The following is a 21054-nucleotide window of genomic DNA, read 5'->3' on the forward strand; positions in this document are numbered from 1 at the left end:
ATACCCAGTAAGTAAACTGGTGCATGGAATACTTTGGATGACTCTATTAACTGAACGGATGAACTCTAACATTCTAATTAATGAGATTATTGCTCACTAAGAACAAAAATATTACACAGCATATCTTTTATATTCTTTCTCTTCTAACATGCTAAATTCAGAAGGCAAATGCAACTCAGTATAGCTACTTGTACTGTAATGCTTGTTTTGAAACTGTGAATTGGTTCGATACATTAAATTTCATACTTCCTCATCCATAATGTTAATCTCAAGAAATGCCAGGTGATCAAACTGCCCGTAGCTGGAACAAGAAATGCACAAAATGCCTGCCTGCACACACTGCAGGTGTCTGCTCGCTATCCAGGTTACTGTGTGATGGGTGATGACGTCTTTGACCCGAATCCATCAGATTCCATATAACTCTGCCCTCAAGATGCATTCACTTTTGTCATCAGTTAAGATCATTTGTACTGTTCCCCAACCCCACTTCCCCGCAAACGCTGAGATTTTTTGATGCATGATTCTTCATACCTATAATTTGGAGAACTGGATTAGCCACTTCTGAAACAACACCTCTGAAGATAACAGTTCATCAGAAAATGTACCCTTACAACCAAACATATTTTTCTGCAAAAATTAACTGTTTGCAAAGTCTTTACTGTAGACATTGTAACAGCACTGAGCAAGACTGAATTGGAGTTTCTGGTGCCGGCCTTCCCAAGAGACCCTTCATTTACACCTTCTCTCAAGGTGAACCCAATCCAACCCACAACTGAGGGAGTGACAGGGCCTCTGCTATTGGTCCAGGGATTTAGGTCAATGATGCACAAATTCCTGGGTACTTCTGAAAATGTTTTTCTCTTTATAGGAAGTCATAGTATGTAGGAATACCAACACTGTCTTAGCGTTTCTGTTGCAGTGATGACCACTATGACCAAAAGTAACTTAGGGAGGACAGGGTTTATTTCATCTCACACAGGTAATGGTCTTACTGAGGGAAGTCAGGCAGGAATTCAAGGCAGGAACTGAAGGAGTGCTGCTCACTGGCTTGTTCCTTGTGGCTTCTGCAGCCTAGTTCCTTATAGCATTCAGGAATACCAGCTCGTGGGTGGCACTGCTCACAGTGCGCTGGGCCCTCCCTCATCAATCATCAATCAAGAAAATGCCCAATGGGCTTGTCCACAGGCTAATCAGGTTGGAACATTTACTCAGTTGAGGTTTCCTCTTCAGAAATTACTCTAACTTGTGACAAAATGACAAAACAAAATAAACAAAACAAACCCCAAGCCAAACCATTAACCATAAAAAACAGAACAATTAAAGGTGAATTTCAGATAGAGTAAATTTTTTTAGCATATTTCTCACATTGCCCAGCGCACGCACACACACACACACACACACACATACACACATGTAAACTCATTATTTCAAATGTAATCGGACATTCTATATGATGCAACAGTATGTTAGGAGGATGCCCCGGAAAACACAGTTGATCTCTTTTGGATACGCTGTCTCTACCTGCTGTGGTTATCTTGCTTTGATCCCAGGCAGGGCCTATGCTAGGCAGAGCACAACATGTAGAAAAATGAAAATAGATCCATACTTATCACCCTGCACAAAACTGAAGTCCAAGTGGATCAAAGACCTCAACATAAAACCAGACACATTAAATCGGCTAGAAAAAAAAAGTGGGGAATACCCTAGAACTCATTGGTACAGGAGAAAACTTCCTGAATAGAACACCAACAGCACAGGCTCTAAGAGCAACAATCAATAAATGGGACCTCATGAAATTGAAAAGCTTCTGTAAAGCAAAGGACACAGTCATCAAAACAAAGCGACTGCCTACAGATTGGGAAAGAATCATCACCAACCCTTTATCTGACAGGACTTATATCCAGTATATATAAAGAACTAAAGAAGCTGAAAAGCAGCAAACCAAGTAATCCACTTAAAAAATGGGGAACAGAGCTAAACAGAGAATTCTCTGTAGAGGAATATCGAATGGCAGAGAAGCACTTAAAAAAATACTCAACCTCACTAGCCATTAGGGAAATGCAAATCAAAACAACCCTGAGATTTCACCTTACACCAGTGAGAATGGCCAAGATCAAAAACTCAAGTGACAACACATGCTGGAGAGGTTGTGGAGAAAGGGGAACCTTATTCCATTGCTGGTGGGAGTGTAAACTTGTACAACCACTCTGGAAATCAATCTGGCGTTTTCTCAGACAACTAGGAATAGTGCTTCCCCAAGATCCAGCCATACCACTCCTAGGTATATATCCAAAAGAGGCTCAAGTACACAAAAAGGAAATTTGCTCAACCATGTTTGTAGCAGCTTTATTTGTAATAGCCAGAAGCTGGAAGCAGCCCAGATACCCCTCAACTGAAGAATGGATGCAGAAACTGTGGTACATCTATACAATGGAATATTACTCAGCAATGAAAAATAAGGAAATCATGAAATTTGCAGGTAAATGGTGGGACCTGGAAAGGATCATCCTGAGTGAGTTGTCCCAGAAGCAAAAAGACACACACGGTATATACTCACTCATATAAACATACAACATAGAATAAACCCACTAAAATCTGTACATCTAAACATACTAAGCAAAAGAGAGGACCCTAACTAAAATGTTCAATCCCCATCCTGAAAGGCAAAGAGGATGGACATCAGAAGAAAAAGAAAACGGGAAACAACCTAGGAACCTGCTATAGAGGGCCTCTGAAAGCCAGAAGAAGAAAACAGGAAACAACCTCAGAACCTGCCACAAAGGGCCTCTGAAAGTCTCTGCCGTGCAGACTATGAAAGTAGATGCTGAGCCTGATGGCCAACTGTCGGGCAGAGTGAATGGAATTTTATGTAAGAAGTGGGAAATAGTAAGAGCTGGAGAGGACAGGAAGTCCATAAGGAGAGCAACAGAACAAGAAAATTTGAACACAGGGAACTTCCCAGAGACTCATACTCCAACCAAGGATTATTCATGGAGATAACCTAGAACCCTGACAATGCAGCCACTTCTGATGAGAACTGATAGACTAAGATCAGAAAGAAGGAGAGGAGGACCTCCCCAATCAGTGGACATGGGGAGGGGCATGCATGCAGAAAGGGGGGGGAAGGGTGGGATCTGGAGGGGAGGAGGGAGGGACTTATGGGGGGATACAAAATGAATAAAGTGTAATTAATAAAAGTTAAAAAAAAGAAAGTGTGTGTCCTTGAAGATACTTGGGAACTTCAAAAGGAGAGGTTCTAAACTTCAACTGAACATCTGCATAACCTGGAAAATATAATACTTACCCATGCCCAGGGCTCATTTTGTAGATGCTGATTCCATTCTGCTACTGCCTGTGCTGTTTTAATGACTCCAGATAATTTTAATGTGCACCCATGAATAAGAATTTCTTTGGATTCACTAGCGTCTAGTAACTTTAATTACCAGAATCCTGAATTTCTCTCATGTGTAGCTTACAATATCCTGAATAAGAACAGTATCTTTTAAATAAAATGTGAGGTCCAGCATTTATGTGTTTTTAAATTAGACTGCTTTCAAAATTTAAATCTTAATTTTAGGCAAATTTATTAGGTGTGCTCATTTTCTTAAGAGAAGAAAGCTGGTGTGCCTGCTTAGTCTCCTTTTCAGAAGAGCTCAGGTACAGTGGTTGACTGAGAATGTCCCCCACAGTCCTGGGCATTTGAACACATGGTCCCCAGTCGGTGGTGCTGTTTGGGGAGGTTTGGCATCATGGGTGGGCTTTAGCTTAAGACCTCACCATACTTGCAGTAGTTTGTTCTTTATGCTTTGTGTATGAGGTTCAAGATGTGAGTTCCCAGCTTCATGCTGCCATGCCTGTCTTCCTGACACAATAACTACAGACTCTTCTCTGTCTTGAACCAGAAGCCCAAACAAACCCTTCCTTCTGTAAATTGCTGTGGTCACGGTGTTTTATCACAGCAACAGAAAAGTAACTAATACAATAGGAATGAACCTGATTCAGATCTTCATCACGAATGTCAACATCCACGTGTGGCATATTGTTATGATCCTAACACTCTGGGGCAGGAAAAGCTCTAGTTTGAGGAGAGCATGGGCTATAGGAAATAAGATGTTAACAACTTCAACATTAGATGCTATTAAAATTTGATTGATGTCTATAGTTGAAGTTAAGCTTTGCATAAATGTTAATATCAACATCAGGTGCCATGTTGATTTCATTCTTATTTTCTTCAATTTATTTAAAAGTATTACTATTTTATAGAATAGGCATTTTTATATCACGACGATTGAATAAGACCTACACACAGAGTATACAAATGTACTTCAATCACCAAAGTTTACCTTGAACCAACTTACGACAATGGGAAGGTAAGCACTGTCAGTAGCTCTCAATGCTTACTTACTCCAAGTTGACTGGGGCACTTTCCTCTAAATGAGGCCTCCTTAACATGGGTATATACGTATACACAGCAGGAAAAATAAGGAAGGCTTTAGGTAAATATTTGAAAGCTTTGAGGGGACCTCAAGAACAGAAAGTAATGAAGATTAATCGATCAAAGTGGTAGCCCAGGGTAAGCTCAGTGCTGGTCTGAAAGGCATTCTGTGCATGGACAAGTGAGCTTGAATGTGGTTTATTTAATGAGGTCAGGCTATTAGTATGAGTTCATTCAAAGAGGAAAAATGAGATATATCAGAATTTAAAAGTAGATCTGAAAAACTACTAAAGGTAAAAACATAGGTGAATACTGTGAAAGGCAGAATCAGAATCTAATCCTGGGTTTATGTATGGGGGAAAGGAGAGAAGGAAGACAATGAAGCCTCAGATAGAACTCGAAACACTGAACAAGAGTTGATAAATGAGTGTGTCCTCTTCAGCTTCTGTGGCCTGTGCTACTAGGAGTCTCTGCTTGAATCCCCCTCATATTCTCCCAGGAGCCTACCCTGACTTAGGTCTCCAGCTTGTCACAGAGATGCCCTCACCCTCAGTTTCTCTTTTCTCTACAGGCCTTCTGACCTCTTTCCCTTTCTCTCCCCAGGTCTGAGCTCCATTGTCTTAACTCTCTACGGTTCCTCTCTTATCTTGTTCCCTTTCTTCAACAATTACCTCTGTCCCTTCTGTCTCCCATTCCAAGTGAGATTTCGGCATCCTGCCTTGGATCCTCCTTGTTATTTGTCTTCTTTGGGTCTGTGCCTTGTAGTGTGCTTATGCTGTTCTATATGGCTAAAATCTGCTTGTAAGTGAGTACCTACCATGTGTGTCTTTCTGGGCCTGGGTTACCCCACTCTGGATGATCTTTTCTAGTTCCATCCATTTGCCTGCAAATTTCACGATTTCTTTGTTTTTTTAATAGCTGAGTAGCATTCCACTGTATATATGTGCCACAGTTACTTTATCCATTCTTCGGTTGAGGGATATCTAGGTTGTTTCGAGATTCTGGCTATTACGAATAAAGCTGCAATGAACATGGTTGAGCAAGTGTTCTTGTATGTTGGAGCATCTTTTGGGTATATGCCCAGGAGTGGTAGAGCTGGGTCTCGAGGGAAAGCTGTTCCCAATTTTCTGAGAAAGCGCCAGATTGATTTCCCGAGTGTACAAGTTGTACACTTGTACACGTTTACAGTCCCACCAGCAATGGAGGAGCGTTCCCCTAACTACTATCCTCCTAGTAGAGGGAGGGGAACACTAACCTACCCACAAAAACTTTGATCTCAAATTTACCCTGCAACAAGATGTACAGAGATAAAGATAGAGCAGGATTGAGGGACTACCCAACCAATATCCAGCCCAACCTAAGACCCACCCTGTGGGAGAGTGCCAACCCCTGACACTATGAAGGATACTCTGCTAAGCTTGCAGACAGGAGCCTGTCAGAGTTGTCCTCTGAGAGACTTTACCCAGGAGCGTCTCAAAACAGATGCTGAGACTCACAGCCAAAACTTGGGTGATGAGTAGGGCATCTTATGGAAAAGTGAGAGGAAGAAGAAAAGGACGAGCAGGTGATAGGAACTCCATAAGAAGACCAATGGAGCCAACTAACTAGGACCCAGAGGGCCTTGCTGAGACTGAAGCATCAACCAAGGACCAAGCATGAACTGGACCTACGCCCCCTACAAGGATGTAGCAGATGGACAACTTACCATTCATGTGGGTCTTCTAGTAAGTGAAATGGGGACTTTTGATCACTTCCCCCTGGTGTGACTGCCTTGCCTGACCACAAGGGAAGAGGACATGCTCAGTCCTGATGCAACTTGATGAGCTAAGGTGGATGGGTAGGGGAGTTCCCCTTTTCTGAGGAATAGGAGAGGGGGAATGGAAGATGGAGAGAGGGTGGGACTGGGAGGGAAGAATGGATGGGGCTATAACCAGAATGGTAGAGAAACACCTAAAGAGATGCTCAGCATCCTTAGCCATCAGAGAGATGCAAATCAAAACGACTCTGAGATTTCACCTTACACCCATCAGAATGGCAAAGGTTAAAAACTCAAGTGACAACATAAGCTGGAGAGGTTGTGGAGAAAGGGGAACCCTCCTCTATTGCTGATGGGAATGTAAATTTGTACAACCACTTTGGAAACCAATCTGGTGCTTTCTCAGACAATTAGGAATAGTGCTACCTCAAGATCCAGCTATACCACTCCTAGGCATATATCCAAAAGATGCTCAAATACACAACAAGGACATTTGCTCAACCATGTTTGTAGCAGCTTTATTGGTAATAGCTAGAACCTGGAAACAACCCAGATGTCCCTCAACTGAGGAATGGATACAGAAATTGTGGTACTTTTACACAATGGAATACTACTCAGCAATTAAAAACAAGGAAATCATGAACTTTGCAGGCAAATGGTGGGATCTAGAAAAGATCATTGTGAGTGATGTATCCCAGAAGCAGAAAGACACACATGGTATATACTCACTTATACAGTCCTATAAGATAGGATAAATATACTAAAATATGCACACCTAAAGAAGATAAACAAGAAAGAGGACCCCAGGTAAGATGATCAATCCTCACTTAGAAAGACAAATGGGATAGACGTGGGAAGTAGGAGAAAACAAGAAACAGGGCAGGAGCCTACCACAGATTCTACCTAGCAGTGTATCAAAGCAGATGCTGAGACTCATAACCAAACCTTTGGTAGAGTGCAGGGAATCGTATGATAAAAGGGGGAGTTAGTATGATGTGGAAAGGATAGGAGCTCCACAAGGACAAAATATATCAGGGCACAGGGATCCTCTATGAGACTGGTTCTCCAACCAAGAACCATGTATGGATATAACCTAGAACCCCTGCTCAGATGTAGCCCATGGTAGCTCAGCATCCAAGTGGGTACCCTAGTAAGAGGAACAGGAACTATTTCTGACATGAACTCAATGACTGGCTCCTTTACCTCCCCCTGCCCCCCGAGGGAGGAACAGCCTTGCTACGCCACAGAGGAGGACATTGCAGCCAGTCCTGAAGATACCTGATAAGCTAGGGTCAGATGGAGGGGGAGGAGGACCTCCCTTCAGCAGTGGTCTTGGAAAGGGACAGGGAGGAGAAGAGGGAGAGAGGGTGGGATTGGGAGGGAATGAGGGGGGGGGCTATGGCTGGGATACAAAGTAAATAAACTGTGATTAATATTAAAAAATAAAAACTAATAAAAAATAAACTAATTTTAAAAAGTTGAGGAATATTTCTAAGGAAAATAGCCATTATAATCAAGGATAGCTGGGGAATTTAATCTTGCTATTTTTGGGTGATACATATAGTAAGAAGTTTAAAATCCTCTAGCTAATCTGTAATGTCAGGGTTTAGAAAGGTCTTGGTTATTTTTGCTTTTCCAGATATTTAAAAGTGTCCATGACCAACTGTATTTTACAAACACCTCACACTGAGAGTTGTTTATGTACGTCAATCCACCAGTCTAATGAGCTACAACTATAACAAATGGAATGAGATATTTTTGTAGCGACAGACATACTTGTAAGTATGTTCACTACCAGGATGGTGAACTCTCTGCATGTACATGTTTAACGTTAGTAGTCTACTGAATTCTGTTTTTGTTAATAGAGTACTTCAGGTTATTACTGTAATAGCATGTTTTTCTGGTACTACACTTTCACTTTGTTTTTAAAATCACCAAGACTAAAATACAGATATGTCTTCAATTGTCTCTCAAGTTATAGTTCCCTCTTCATTAATTTAGCACCTTCATTAATTTAAAATACGCTTTTAATTAGGAAACGCCATCTCTTTTAGTATGTGGAATGTTTCCTTTGCTCAGAGGAAAAGCTTCCCCACTTCAGGCCAGGATATGCTAGTTCTGTGGCTTATCAGGCAGAGCATCGGCTGCCACCTGTCCTTTCTCTGTGCTTCTACGACACTTCTGAATGTATGAATTTCTGACATGGGTACCATGGGGCCAAAAGCTAAGAAGAAAGAGAACATCTTAGCGGACCATCTAAGAGGAAGAGAGGACAACTTTGTAAGCAACCTCAAGCTCTGGACAAAGTCTCTGGGTATAGGAATTTAGTTCAGGAATGAGAAACAGCCATGCAGGTCATTTCTAGACCTGCTCTTCTGTTTAATGGGCCCGAAGTTCATCTGATAAGAGCAGAGCTTTCTTTTCTTTTTGTTTTTTTCTGAGTAGAAGCCCTGTAGATTAATCTATCTTCCTGGCAAAGTTAAACATAAAAAGATGAGCTAGTAGGGCCAGGTTTTTATCCCAGCTAAGATACTAAGGGAAAACAACCTCTACAACCTTACAACCTCCACAGAATGACTTTTGGCCTTGGCTGATTTTCATTTGCACAGAGTAATTAAGAGTTCTCATTTCCTTCTATATTAGGCACATGAGCATTTTAGGGAAAAAGTAGCTATCTCCCCAGGGCAGGTAGCTTTGAAAGAACACATAAATATTATGTTTCCAGAAAGGCTATTGGAAGGAAGCAAATGTTATCAAGGACACATTTAATCTAGCATGATTCAACCCATAGGAACTGCTGGCCAGGCATTGCAAATTCATTGAATTCTTTGACTTGAGCTCTCCCCAAACTAATGTCTATGCCCCCTAGGCAGGGTTCATTGTGGCATCTTTCAATCTGGCATCTTTGTACCTTCCAGACACAATGGAAATGAAGACAGATGATGGAGGAAAAAAGCCTAAAAGGAGAGGGCTGATCATCTTTACTGTCTCTCAGGGTGGCATCCTGCCCATATAACAGTCAAATCACAGCAATCCAGTTCCTCTGATTCTGTGTTCATAGTTGTGTGTGTGTGTGTGCGTGTGTATCAAACAAATTTATCAAGGCATTAAGAAGTTAAAATGGAGATCTTAAATCCCACTTAGAAAAGCAAAATAAAGATAGCATGCTCTGCCGTGTGGAGATAGCTTTTGATGATGCTTCTGCCACCCCATGTCTCTGTGGTGGAATTACATGGATACGGTGAGACCAAAGACAGAGATGAATTCATGCAAAAGCATCTAAGTCTGTTCTCTTAGACCTTAGCTGACTCACCAGCAGAGAGATTATGAACAAAGTTCAGACAACTAATTAAATGTCATGCTACAAATGTCTAAGTTAACCTGACATTAGATTAGAACTCCTAGGAAGACTTTTAAAAAGGTAAAAAACCAGGTGTGGCCTCTAGATTAATTTGTATCTATTTATGTCACTAAATTACATTAAGTAGGAAAGCCACTCTGCTCACTTTCTCTTCTGACTCACTAAGCTAATTCACAGCCTGAAAATGGACCCCTAAAAGCTGACTGATTACAACAAAACATCTCTTTCAAATGTAAATGTGTCAGTGAAGGGCAAGATAGCCACTCTGGAAATCAACTGTCTAGCAAGTGTATTGGCTGCCCATCATACCCGCCCACTGTCCCTAGCAGTCTGATCACACAGTTACAGTTCTTTAAGTTAAACTTCTGTCTTAACAGTGATGGTTTAGGGGTGACTACAGAATTTACTGCTGGCCAACCGAAGAACGAAAGCCTCCTGGGAAGGAGAGTCTTGGTTGCTAATACAGCATTCAAGCATGCAAGCTCCTGTTCTATCTGAAATCTCCACAACAGGACAGTCTTATTACACTCATCATACAGATAAAATGTTCATAGTTCCAATTCTAGATTATGGCCTGAAATAAACTAGACAATGTTCAAAGTGGCTACACCTCCAGAAGAAATTAAGAATTTTGTTTTAAACCTGTCTTCATTTACCTGGTACCACTGTCACTGTATCATAATTATGACTACATTAATGAATTAACAAATGCCATAAAATTAAATTCTATTAATAAGACTGTGTTCAAATCAACAAAGTGCAATCAGGGGATCAACAACACATAGGATAAGCATCCCTGAAAGCTGCCCCATGTTCTCATGTGGTGGGTATCCAGTCATTCATTCTGTGTAGTTCAGACATTTTATTTCATATGGTTTGTAGAGGACTACAAACTATGGTTTGTAGGTTTGTATGGATACGTTTAGATCTCTGGAGATTGGTATATAATTGTCACAAACCATGACAAAATCCTTTGTAATTCACTAGGAATTTAAAAATTGGTATTGGCTGATATATCAGTTTCAGAAATTTTCTCTTTATTATTTTATTTATCTATTAATCTTAGCAAAAAAAAGTCTTAAAAAAGTGGAACTCATAGAATATTGCCAAAAACAAAACCTCGTTTAGCAGTCCAACAAGATTTATATTAGAACTAAGTACTAACAAAACGCAAGATCAATAAAAAAAAATCAGAACTTAATTAAAATTTAAATTTAATAAGGTAATCTTTATCTTATAGGTTCTTTAGTGAAAGGAAAAGGAAAATTTCTTCAAAATAAATAACAATGCTCAAAACCATAGTAATGTTTTTTTTCTTTCTTTGATACAGTGTCCCCCCATGTAGTTCAAGCTGTACCGCAGGCTAGCCTGGAAATAATTGTTCATGTATGATTTTGCAGTAGCACACATGTCAATCATCTATACTTTCAACACACTGGACAGAACTAGTCACCCAGCTGACAGATCACAGGTGCATGGAAGTACTCTTGTGGTGAGAACTGACAAAGAATACTGACTATAACATTACATCTGAAAATACTAAAATTACTTCTCTCTTGAAGACTATCTCCTCCTCAAGTTGAGAACGATAACCGATACTGTTATAGTTATGTACCTTATGTATAGTGTACACAGTTTACAGCATACCTATGTAGGGTATTTAACCAATTTCTCAGTTAGCTCAGTCTCTCCATTTTGTTATTCTATTACCTTCACAAGTAATTAAACTCTCCCACTCCCACTTTTATTAGCTGAAGTTGCTTGATTCTTCATTCTTTTAATAGAGGGTGTTCCGCACTGATTTCCCACTATGTAAGAATAAGATTTAGCTCTACTGGCCACTGCCTGTTTGCTCCTCTTTTCCTAAGTAAACATATTCACACACCCTAATTTCTCAATAGTTATTGCTTGATTTGGACTAGATTCATAACGTATATATACATCCTGGAAGTTGGAAATGGCAAAGTAAAAGAATCAGGGCAAGCTATATCCTCCAAAGGTGTGTCCCCAGTGATTCATTTCCTACAAGCAGGCCCCATTTCCTAATAATCCATTCAGCTATAACCACATCTAGATTGATCCATTGATGAGGTTGGCACCCTCCCCATAAACTCTCCTCAAGCCTTCAAGATCTTCACCATTAGGGCACAGACAATTCAGATTTAAACCATAATAGTATTTTAGCTGGGCAGGACATGAATCCATCCCAGAATACTACTGAAGGTAATGGTCTATCATGTACTTTTGGTATTGCTATAGATAAGTCTGTGGCTTTCTGGTTCCTGACCTTTGGTCAAAAATCTTTCTTTTCACTCAGCACTATAAGTTCATAAGATTTCTTGTGTTTTTTTTTTTTTTTTTTTTTTTTGCTCTTGTGAGGCATTCAATCTCAAGCTTTATATTTAAAATAGTAGAAACACACCTTGAATTATGTGCCATAGGACAACCCAAGGCATCATTTCTTTGGTGTCATCTGCCTTTCCCCCCCTTTTTGAGCTGAGTCTCTTAGTAGCTTGCTGGCCCTTACAGTCATCCTAGCTGATTCTAGGGATGAAGGTCATGTCATTATGGCTTTCAGGACAAGCACCTCACAGTGAGGTGCCTTCCCGCCCTTTAAATTATATGTAGAGTTAGCCCCTCTCCTTTATTGTTGCTGTTCTTTCTGAATTCACATTGTCAGACTTTCAACCTTCTGGAACAGCTAGGTTATGCTTTTTCTTATCCTCTACTTTAACCTTGTTTTAGATTTTGTTTTCTGGGGGGTTATTTCTTCAACTTTATTTTACAATTATTCCATTAAGTTTTGCAGTTTGGACAATATATTTTCATATTTTATTCCTAGCAGCTGCCCTCATATTTTCGTTCTGTGAAGGAGTTACAGTCAACCCTTCATAATTATAGGTTCTTTATCTATTGATCAACTGTCACCTGAAAACATTTCAAATATTATGTGTACCGAACATGTAGACTTTTAGCTTACTGTTTTTTTCAACAGTATGCAATTTACATAGCACTGACAATGATTTGGAGATGATTTAACTCATATGGGAAAGTGTGCACACCCCCACATTATATGATTCTATCCAGGGGTTTGGACATTCACAAAATACAGTGCCAGGAGGGTTTCCTGAATTCAATTCTTCATGGATACTGAGGACTGGATGTATCCATACATACTACTTTCTGAAGTTGTCTTACCATAAATAGTTTTTAGTTGTCTCTTTTTTTAATCCTATTTTTGTCTTTTATCACATTGCATGGTTCTTGGCTGTGTTGCTCACAAAGGATCTACAAGGAAGCACTATGATTGGATGGTATGACCTGGTCGTTTCTTTGGAGAACTCCTCAAGACAGAATGTTTGTGGGGGGGGGTGTGTGCGTGCGTGTGCTCACATGTGCACACACATTTGCTCAATGCTGACACTTTGGCAAGCAAGAGGAGAAGAATGAGGTTTCCTCTATTTAGTGTTCAAGTACAATTATTATTCTATGTTCACAGCAAAGCCCAACAAGGAGTGTGTTTGATGCCTCTCAGTCTAGAGATTTTACTTTACACTTTTCAGAGAACTAAAGTTCCATTCTTCTACTAGACAGAGAAAAGAAACCTAGTCCCATGTGTGCAAACCTCTGACAAAGGTTTTATCTCTGCTTTTATCTTCGCTGCCAGGCACTCAGGCACTAGATGACTTTACCAGCTAAACCAAGTTCCATCTTGGTTTTTCTATTGATGTCTGAGGGTTCAGCTTTCTTATGCTGTTTAGTTATCCAGTACTGAACAAGATTTATTATTGATGTCTTCTGCACTGTTTTTTTTTTTTTCATTTTGAGGTTTTTTTTTTTTTTTTTTTTTTTTTTGGCCTTGAGCTCAAAGATCTGCCTGCCTCTGCCTCCCAAGTGCTGGGAATAAAGGCGTTTCCTACCACTGCCCTGTTTGTTTTTAACGACAGAGGAATTTTAGGAGGTAGCAGAGGTGAGCAGTCTCATTAGAAGCACTGTACTTACAAAGGAGTTCCATTCTGTTGACATTTCAGACCACAGTTCTGAACTTTGGAAGGAGCTCTGACAGAGCAGAGGGAATTCTTTCAGAGAACAAAGCACATTTATGTGTCACATAATTATAGTTCAGTCAGTGATGGACCAAAGCTTAAAAATGGAACTTTGGGATTTTGTCACTAGGTAACATTATAGCCATCTCATTCAGTGCCGTGTAGACAACAAAAGTGTCTCTTTTGCACTTTTCAGAATGTATTCCCTACACAGAAGGGTTTACACTGCTTGAGTTGCAGATGAGGTAGTTGAAGCATTAGCAGCTTACTAAGGATATCCACAGTTACAGAGACAATATCATTCTTTCCATGTATCTTGACCAATCACCCCTCTAAGGTTTTAGTAGTTGTTATTTTCCAGCTGTAGCTAGATTCTGATAGCATGCCTTCTTTAGGGGGTCAGATGAGTTCTTCATGTCAGGTTAGTTTTGAACTAGCTATAAAATGGGGTTAAAGTTCTTATAAAGCTGCTTGTAAAGCTCCAATACCAAATGGTCATCCCTGAAAACATAGAGACTGAGATTATATTTATATATTTAGGAATTTTATATATGCATATATATGTGTGTGCACTGTGTATGTATGCATGTATGTAGCAACTATTAATCAAAAAGAGGTCATGAATTTGAAAGGGAGCAGGAATGGTTAATTGGGAGGCTCTGAAGGGAAGAAAGGGAGGGAGAAATGATGTAATTACATTATAATCTTAAAAATAACAGATAATAAGAATTTGGACTAAGATTAGATTACTAGAGTAGCTCATATACTTTGAATATATCATTTCAAGGATTACAGACAAAGGATCTATATAGAAACTGTGAAAACACCATAATAGAGAGGCTGGAAAGATGCCTCAGTGGGAAAGAGCACTGGCTGCTGCTCTTGCAGAGGACTCAGGTTCTGTTCCAAGTGCCTACACAGTGACAAGAGGACCGGGCATACCTCTGTGGGTGCCAAGCATACACACAGTGATCACACATGCAATGCAAGCAAAAACTCAAGCACATTAAAAAAAAAAAAATCTTTAAAGCCAAACAAACAACAAAAACCTCACCATAATAGAAATGTAGTCCATATAGTTTTTAAAAACAAAAAGAAAAACTATTTTATTTTCAGGTATTACTTTATAATAGAAAGATTATTTTGTTTTGAAGTGTCATAACCTCTCTCAACAATAAAACATAGCTTATTAAAATTTAGACAATTGGGCAGGGAATTGTACAGAGAACAGATGGGGACTGGCGAGGGCGGATGGTACTTTTCTACCCAGTCTTAGCCCTTCCTTTTCTTCTGTAGATGCTACCCACTAGTAAGCCTTTAGAACTTTAAACGCTAGCTCAGGGTCTGCTTCCTCAACACCAGAGCCTGTAATGACCAATGCTGGGGCTACGTCTTCAAATATGACTCACTTTGATAAAAGATAAAGAAAGGATTTGGAAAATATTTCACCTATTTTGAACGGATGTTTGTCTTTTCCCCAGGTAACAGAGATCATGGTCTTAAAATATTCCTAAATTATAATGATAACATTAACATACTTTTGAAGAAATAGTTTGTTCTGGTCTATAAAAGCTTAATAAACTTTACTAAACTGGGCATAAGAGGAGCCTTCTTATATGTCCCCTCTAGGGTAAAATGAAAAATTAAAAGCAAGCTGCCCTTAAACACTTACAGACTCTTTTCTGCCCATGGTTCTGCTGTGCGAGCGGGAACGAGCGATGTTGCTGAAAAAGGAATCCTTTTTAGTAGCCGATGAGGGTGGAGAGCCGGTGGAGTCTCTTCCCCCAGGTAAACTTTCAGTGCTTGGAGATGAACTGATCGTTTTAGAACTTTGCCCTGTAAGAAAATTAAGCAGCAATAATTAAACACCAGACTGTCACTAAGCCACTGAATATGCTAGCTTTAATAAATGGCGATTAGCTATGAAGTAACTTTTTCACAATGCTAACATAAAGATATTATTTTTATGCCTAGGAGTGGTATAGCTGGATCTTGACGAAGCGCTATTCCTAGTTGTCTGGGAAAGTGCCAGATTGATTTCCAGAGTGGCTGTACAAGTTTACATTCCCACTAGCAGTGGAGGAAGGTTCCCCTTTCTATATCCAAAAGAGGCTCAAGTACACAATAAGGACATTTGCTCAACCATGTTTGTAGCAGCTTTATTTGTAATAGCCAGAAGCTGGAAACAACCCAGATGCCCCTCAACTGAAGAATGGATACAGAAATTGTGGTACATCTACACAATGGAATATTACTCAGCAATGAAAAACAAGGAAATCATGAAATTTGCAGGTAAATGGTGGGACCTGGAAAGGATCATCCTGAGTGAGCTGTCCCAGAAGCAGAAAGACACACACTGTATATACTTACTCATATAGACATATAATATAGGATAAACCTACTAAAATCTGTACACCTAAAGAAACTAATCAAGAGGGAAGACCCTGACTAAAATTGCCTTTCAATCCCCATCCTGAAAGGCAAAGAGGATGGACATCAGAAGAAGAAAACAGGAAACAACCTAGGAACCTGCCACAGAGGGCCTCTGAAAGGCTCTGCCCTGCAGACTATCAAAGCAGATGCTGAGACTTATGGCCAACTGTTGGGCAGAGTGCATGGAATCTTATGTAAGAAGTGGGAAATAGTAAGAGCTGGAGAGGACAGGAACTCCACAAGGTGAGCCACGGAACCAGAAAATTTGAACACAGGGGTCTTCCCAGAGACTCATACTCCAACCAAGTACCATGCATGGAGATAACCTAGAACCCCTGCACAGATGTAGCCCATGGCAGTTCAGTGTCCAAGTGGGTTTCATAGTAATGGGAGGAGGGCCTGCCTCTGACATAAATTGACTGGCCTGCTTTTTGATCACCCCCACCCCCGATGGGGGAGCAGCCTTAGCAGGCCACAGAGATGACAATGCAGCCACTCCTGATGAGATCTGATAGACTAGGATCAGAAGGAAGGAGAGGGGGACCTCCCCTATCAGTGGACTTGGGGAGAGGCATGCGTGAAGAAGGGGGAGGGAAGATGGAATTAGGAGGGGAGGAAGGAGGAGTTTATGGCGGGATACAAAATGAATAAAGTGTAATTAATAAAAGTTAAAAAAATAAAAAAATAATTATAAAAAAGATACTATTTTTAAAACAATTAAGTATCAGTATAGTTTTCTATACGCAATGCTTGCTACATACTCCCTGCATGTTTTAAAAAATGTAAAAAGAAAAAAGAATTTACTTTTCTAAGATGAAGGGTGAAGTAGCTGAATTTTCTGTCAGCAGAATATTAACTGAGAAAATTTACTGAGGAAGCAGCAGCTACTATACTATATATGAATATGGTTAAAAACTTTAAATATTTCAGCAAAAGTTTTCAAAGAGCTTCTTTCTTTTCCTTAATTGTGGGACAGATATAGGGCAACCTGAAGCTTATAATGGAATCTTGAAATGGGCTAAGGTGCTGTCTTGCAGTGCCTTTCATTAGGCCTGTGCCCTGCTTAGAGTGATGGCACTGGGGATGCTCAGCATAAGCACATAATTAATAGACGCTCTATAAGCAATCATCTCTCTTGGGTCACTAGGTACAAAAGCTACTGAGTTATACTCAGACTAGTAGTTATCTACCTGAGGCTTCTGTCCCTGATCTTCCAGCAGCTGTTTTCTTCTGCAGCCTCCTTTCTTTCAGAAACTAGGGATACTCAGTGGGGATCATCTCCCCAGACTCCAGAACCTGGAGGCAAGGAGTGAATGGTAAGCCAAAAGGAGCAATGATGCTCTCCCTCCCAGGCTATTTGGGATCTGCCTGGTTTCTGCATGGAGGCAGAGCAGGTGCGTCCTAAGGTAGTTCCCATATGGTGCCTGGCAGCAGGAACTCCCCACTTCCACCCAGATGTCCTCTCACAGGAAACCCTGTACTTCTGGAGGTCTGCATTATGCTTTGACAGCCAGCACCCTTCTTCCCAACCCTTGCTCTTTTGCATAAATGTTTTCCCATAAACAGAAAACTGTTTCCAGAGCCGCCTCAACAACTGAGTCTGTAATGAGTGATACTGTAATTTCAAGTCTAGCACAAGGTCTTCTGAGCTAGAAAAGGGCAGGGGAAACAAATTCTCATGGCCTGAGAAGCATCTTGTGTTGACTTTAGCCCTATAAAAGGAACTTTCTGCCCTACCTTACCTCAGTCTTCCCTCCTTTGATTCCATGTCTCCCATCTACCTCTAGGGCTTTAGGCTTTAACTTCACTGCATTATTTTATGTTTATGGCAATGACCTACAGACTAGGATCTATCTGAATGGAAAAGGATTCAGGAACCCATCTATTAATTTTCTTTTGAAAATCATATCAACAACATGCAGAAACATTCTTAGCATATCAGATTAAATGTAAATGCCACCTTCTAAAAAATAACAACTTTAATGACATATATTCATATATAATAACATTTGCTCTTTGAAGTGTGCAATTCAGTGTTTTTAAAGTATCATCGGTAATTTAAAAACAATTACATAGCCCCAAATGGAAATCTTACGTTATTAGCAGTTTTTCCTAATCCCACCACAATCTTTGGAAATTACCCAATATGTTTGAGATATTGATAACAGACAACAAATTCAGGAGGCAGAGGAACATCAGAATGTAAACCCCCCCACCTGCGAGCGAAAATTGACACCTTTTATGCTGATTTCATTTCAGGTGTCAGGGGGTGGAATGTAATGAGCCTGTAAGACAACAAAGCTGTCAGGAGCAAAGTCAAGAGACATTTTTGGTGACAGTGACTGGGCAACACCCCTAAGACACTGAGAGCTTGTAAGACAGCAGAGCTGTCACGGATAGATAAGAAGATATTTTTAGTAATAGTAACTAAGTAATGCCCTTGAGACATTAAGTAGTGAAATTAAATAATATCAGCTGATTAGCAGCTGGTGTGTGTGTGTGAAAGAGTAGTGATATTTTAGAATAAAGTATAGAAATTAAAGTAACGCCCTTAAGGCACTAAGTAATGAAATTAGGTAATGCCAGCCGATTAGCAGCTGGTACGTGTGAACGAGTGATAAGTCAAAGCTATCACTTTGCCCTGAAAAAAATGTATAAAAACTGGAGCCTGAGCCCACTTGGGTGCGGCAGGCCAGACTCTTTGGTGAGTACGCCGAGAGACCGCCACTAACCAGCCAATTCCCGAACGGCTGTTTAAAAAGCCTTGACCACCTTAACAACCAGTTCTGAAAGGACCCCCTTATCAGACGAGCCCTGGAAGACGGCTCCTGAGCAACCGCAGCTTCCTTCGCATCTGAGGCCTGGCCGGAGCAGAGAAGCTCCGAGGCCTGTCAAGTCATCAGAAGGTCCGGCTGGAACTGAGAAGTTCCGGGGCGAGAAGACCCTAGACACCGGAAGCAAAGTGTCCGAGCCCATACCTGCAGCCAGGTTATACATCCCCATAGGATGTATAATGAGCTAGGCAACTTTTAGATATTTGTGTGATTTGTGTGATTAAAGCAGCATTCAAAAATGCATTGGCTCTTACCAATACCTTGCCGCCCTCTGTGGCATCTCCGTTAAAGTCCTCCGGCGTAATTAGGCGCTCGTGACAACCCTTCAGAAATCGGAGTAGATGCCTTTATATTGTTGAGCTCTTTCCATAGTCTGGGGACAAGTCCTTCTCCAGATTTATGATTTGAAGCCCCTCTCCTTCTGTGTATTGTTTTCACCTTCTGTAAGCTGTCATTTGAAACTTAAAAGTCTTTAATTGTCTGAAATCATATCTTTTTGTAGCTATATTCACATCTATGAACCCCACTACCTACAGGTCACGGTGATTTTCTTCCAGTTGTAACTCTTGCATGGAAGTTTAGTCCATTTTTCTTCTTTTGTGAGACAGGACCTCACTTGGCCCAGGCTAGCCTTGAACTTGGTCTACAGCTGAAGGTGACTTTGAACTTTTGATCTTCCTGCCTCTATCTACTGACTGATGGCATGGCACCATGTCAGGTTTATTTGGTGCTGTGGTCAAACCTAGAATTTTGTGCAGTCTAGGCAAGAGCCCTTTCACCTACATTATATCTCACCCTATTGATATCACTATGATGTGTCTAACTGTGAAGCTCTTGAGTTTAAGCTATTTGAGTTATCGCACATATGAATGAATGTTTTTCATAAAATCATGGAATGTATCTGTCATTTCACCAAATATTCTGCCTTTCATTCTCCTCCCTTTTCTCTGGGTTCCCACTGTTTACATATTGTTACTATTAATGGTGCCCTATATGGTTCTGAATATTGTTCATTTATCTTCACTTTTGTCTTTTTGTCCTCCAAGTGGATACTTTCAATCGACACATATTCAACTTCTGAGTCTGTGTTCTGTCAGTGCAAATCTAACAATTAATTTTAGAAGTAAATTTTTCATTCTAGTTGTCATATTTTCCAACTCCTAAATATCTTGATTCTTCAAAAATCTTTTACTTATTGATTTTTTTTTTTTTTGGTATGCACTGTTTTCATTCATCTAGTCCTTACAGTGGTTTCCTTAGTTGTAGCAAGTCTAATGTGGATTTTTCCCCTGACAGTCCATTGACTGCTTTACCCAGGTGTGAGGTATAGTTTCTTGCTTTATGTGCTGTGTGCCTTACGATTTCTGTTGACAGCTATAATAGTGTTGTATCCTGCTTGAACTCTGTAGCCCCTCTGTTGAGACCTACTTTAGTTCATAGCATAACTGTAGCTCCTCGGTTAACACCTGTTATAGCCTTTAGTGTATCAGAAGCCATTTTGCCTCCAAGTCTCTATTTTGATCACAAGGTGAAATTAATTTCACGTTCTCAGGTTCTACATGCCTGACACTAGGATACAATTCAATAGTTCAATACTTGCTGCTTAATACAAAACAATATATTATAAATGCATGTTCTGCTACAGTTAAAGAGTATAACATTCTGCTCTGATTCCTACTCCCAGAAAGCTGGAAAGCCCCCCAAAACTCTTCTAAATCCCTGCCAATCAATTTAAAGTGCTTTCTCTAGCTCCCTAGATACAACACAATACACTTGGAAAAAATCGATTATATTTAGCTAGTTAAAATGATGTAATGCTGCCCCCCCCATTTTTTATCCCTGGTTACCTGGTTACAAAACAAAACAAAAACAAAAACAAAACAAAACAAAACAAAAAAACAAAACAGTCTTAGATTCAGACTGGCGACATTGTCTGGCACCTGAGTCCAGATTATGGCCCTGACTGGCTAATTTTGTTCAGTGCTCAATAAGCTTCCGTCAGTCTGAGTCTGTTGTTCAAGTGGTCAGTGTGTGGCTATTTCTGAACCCATAACAACAGAAGGTGGTAACTCTGGAAATGAGACCCCATGCCACTCTACCTCCTCAGTCCACCTATCTTGCTACCTGTTGTTGTATTAATGACTTTACTCAAGTGATTCTGGAGTTTATCCCCATTTTGTTGTGATCAC

The 21054-nt window shown here is 40.2% G+C and overlaps 1 protein-coding gene across 5 annotated transcripts in view; it reads right to left on the reverse strand.

Annotated features, from left to right (window-relative positions):
* Tbc1d5 (TBC1 domain family member 5) overlaps positions 1 to 21054 on the reverse strand; it is a 434903-nt gene that overhangs the window by 40248 nt on the left and 373601 nt on the right. For all 5 annotated transcript variants that reach the window (XM_060369652.1, XM_060369648.1, XM_060369651.1 and 2 more), the window contains one exon: positions 15271 to 15434. In XM_060369652.1, coding sequence (XP_060225635.1) covers positions 15271 to 15434 — 164 coding nt within the window. The remainder of the gene's footprint in view (positions 1 to 15270; positions 15435 to 21054) is intronic.

Source organism: Meriones unguiculatus, chromosome 16 (genome assembly GCF_030254825.1).
Source record: "Meriones unguiculatus strain TT.TT164.6M chromosome 16, Bangor_MerUng_6.1, whole genome shotgun sequence".
Taxonomy (NCBI): Eukaryota; Metazoa; Chordata; class Mammalia; order Rodentia; family Muridae; genus Meriones; species Meriones unguiculatus.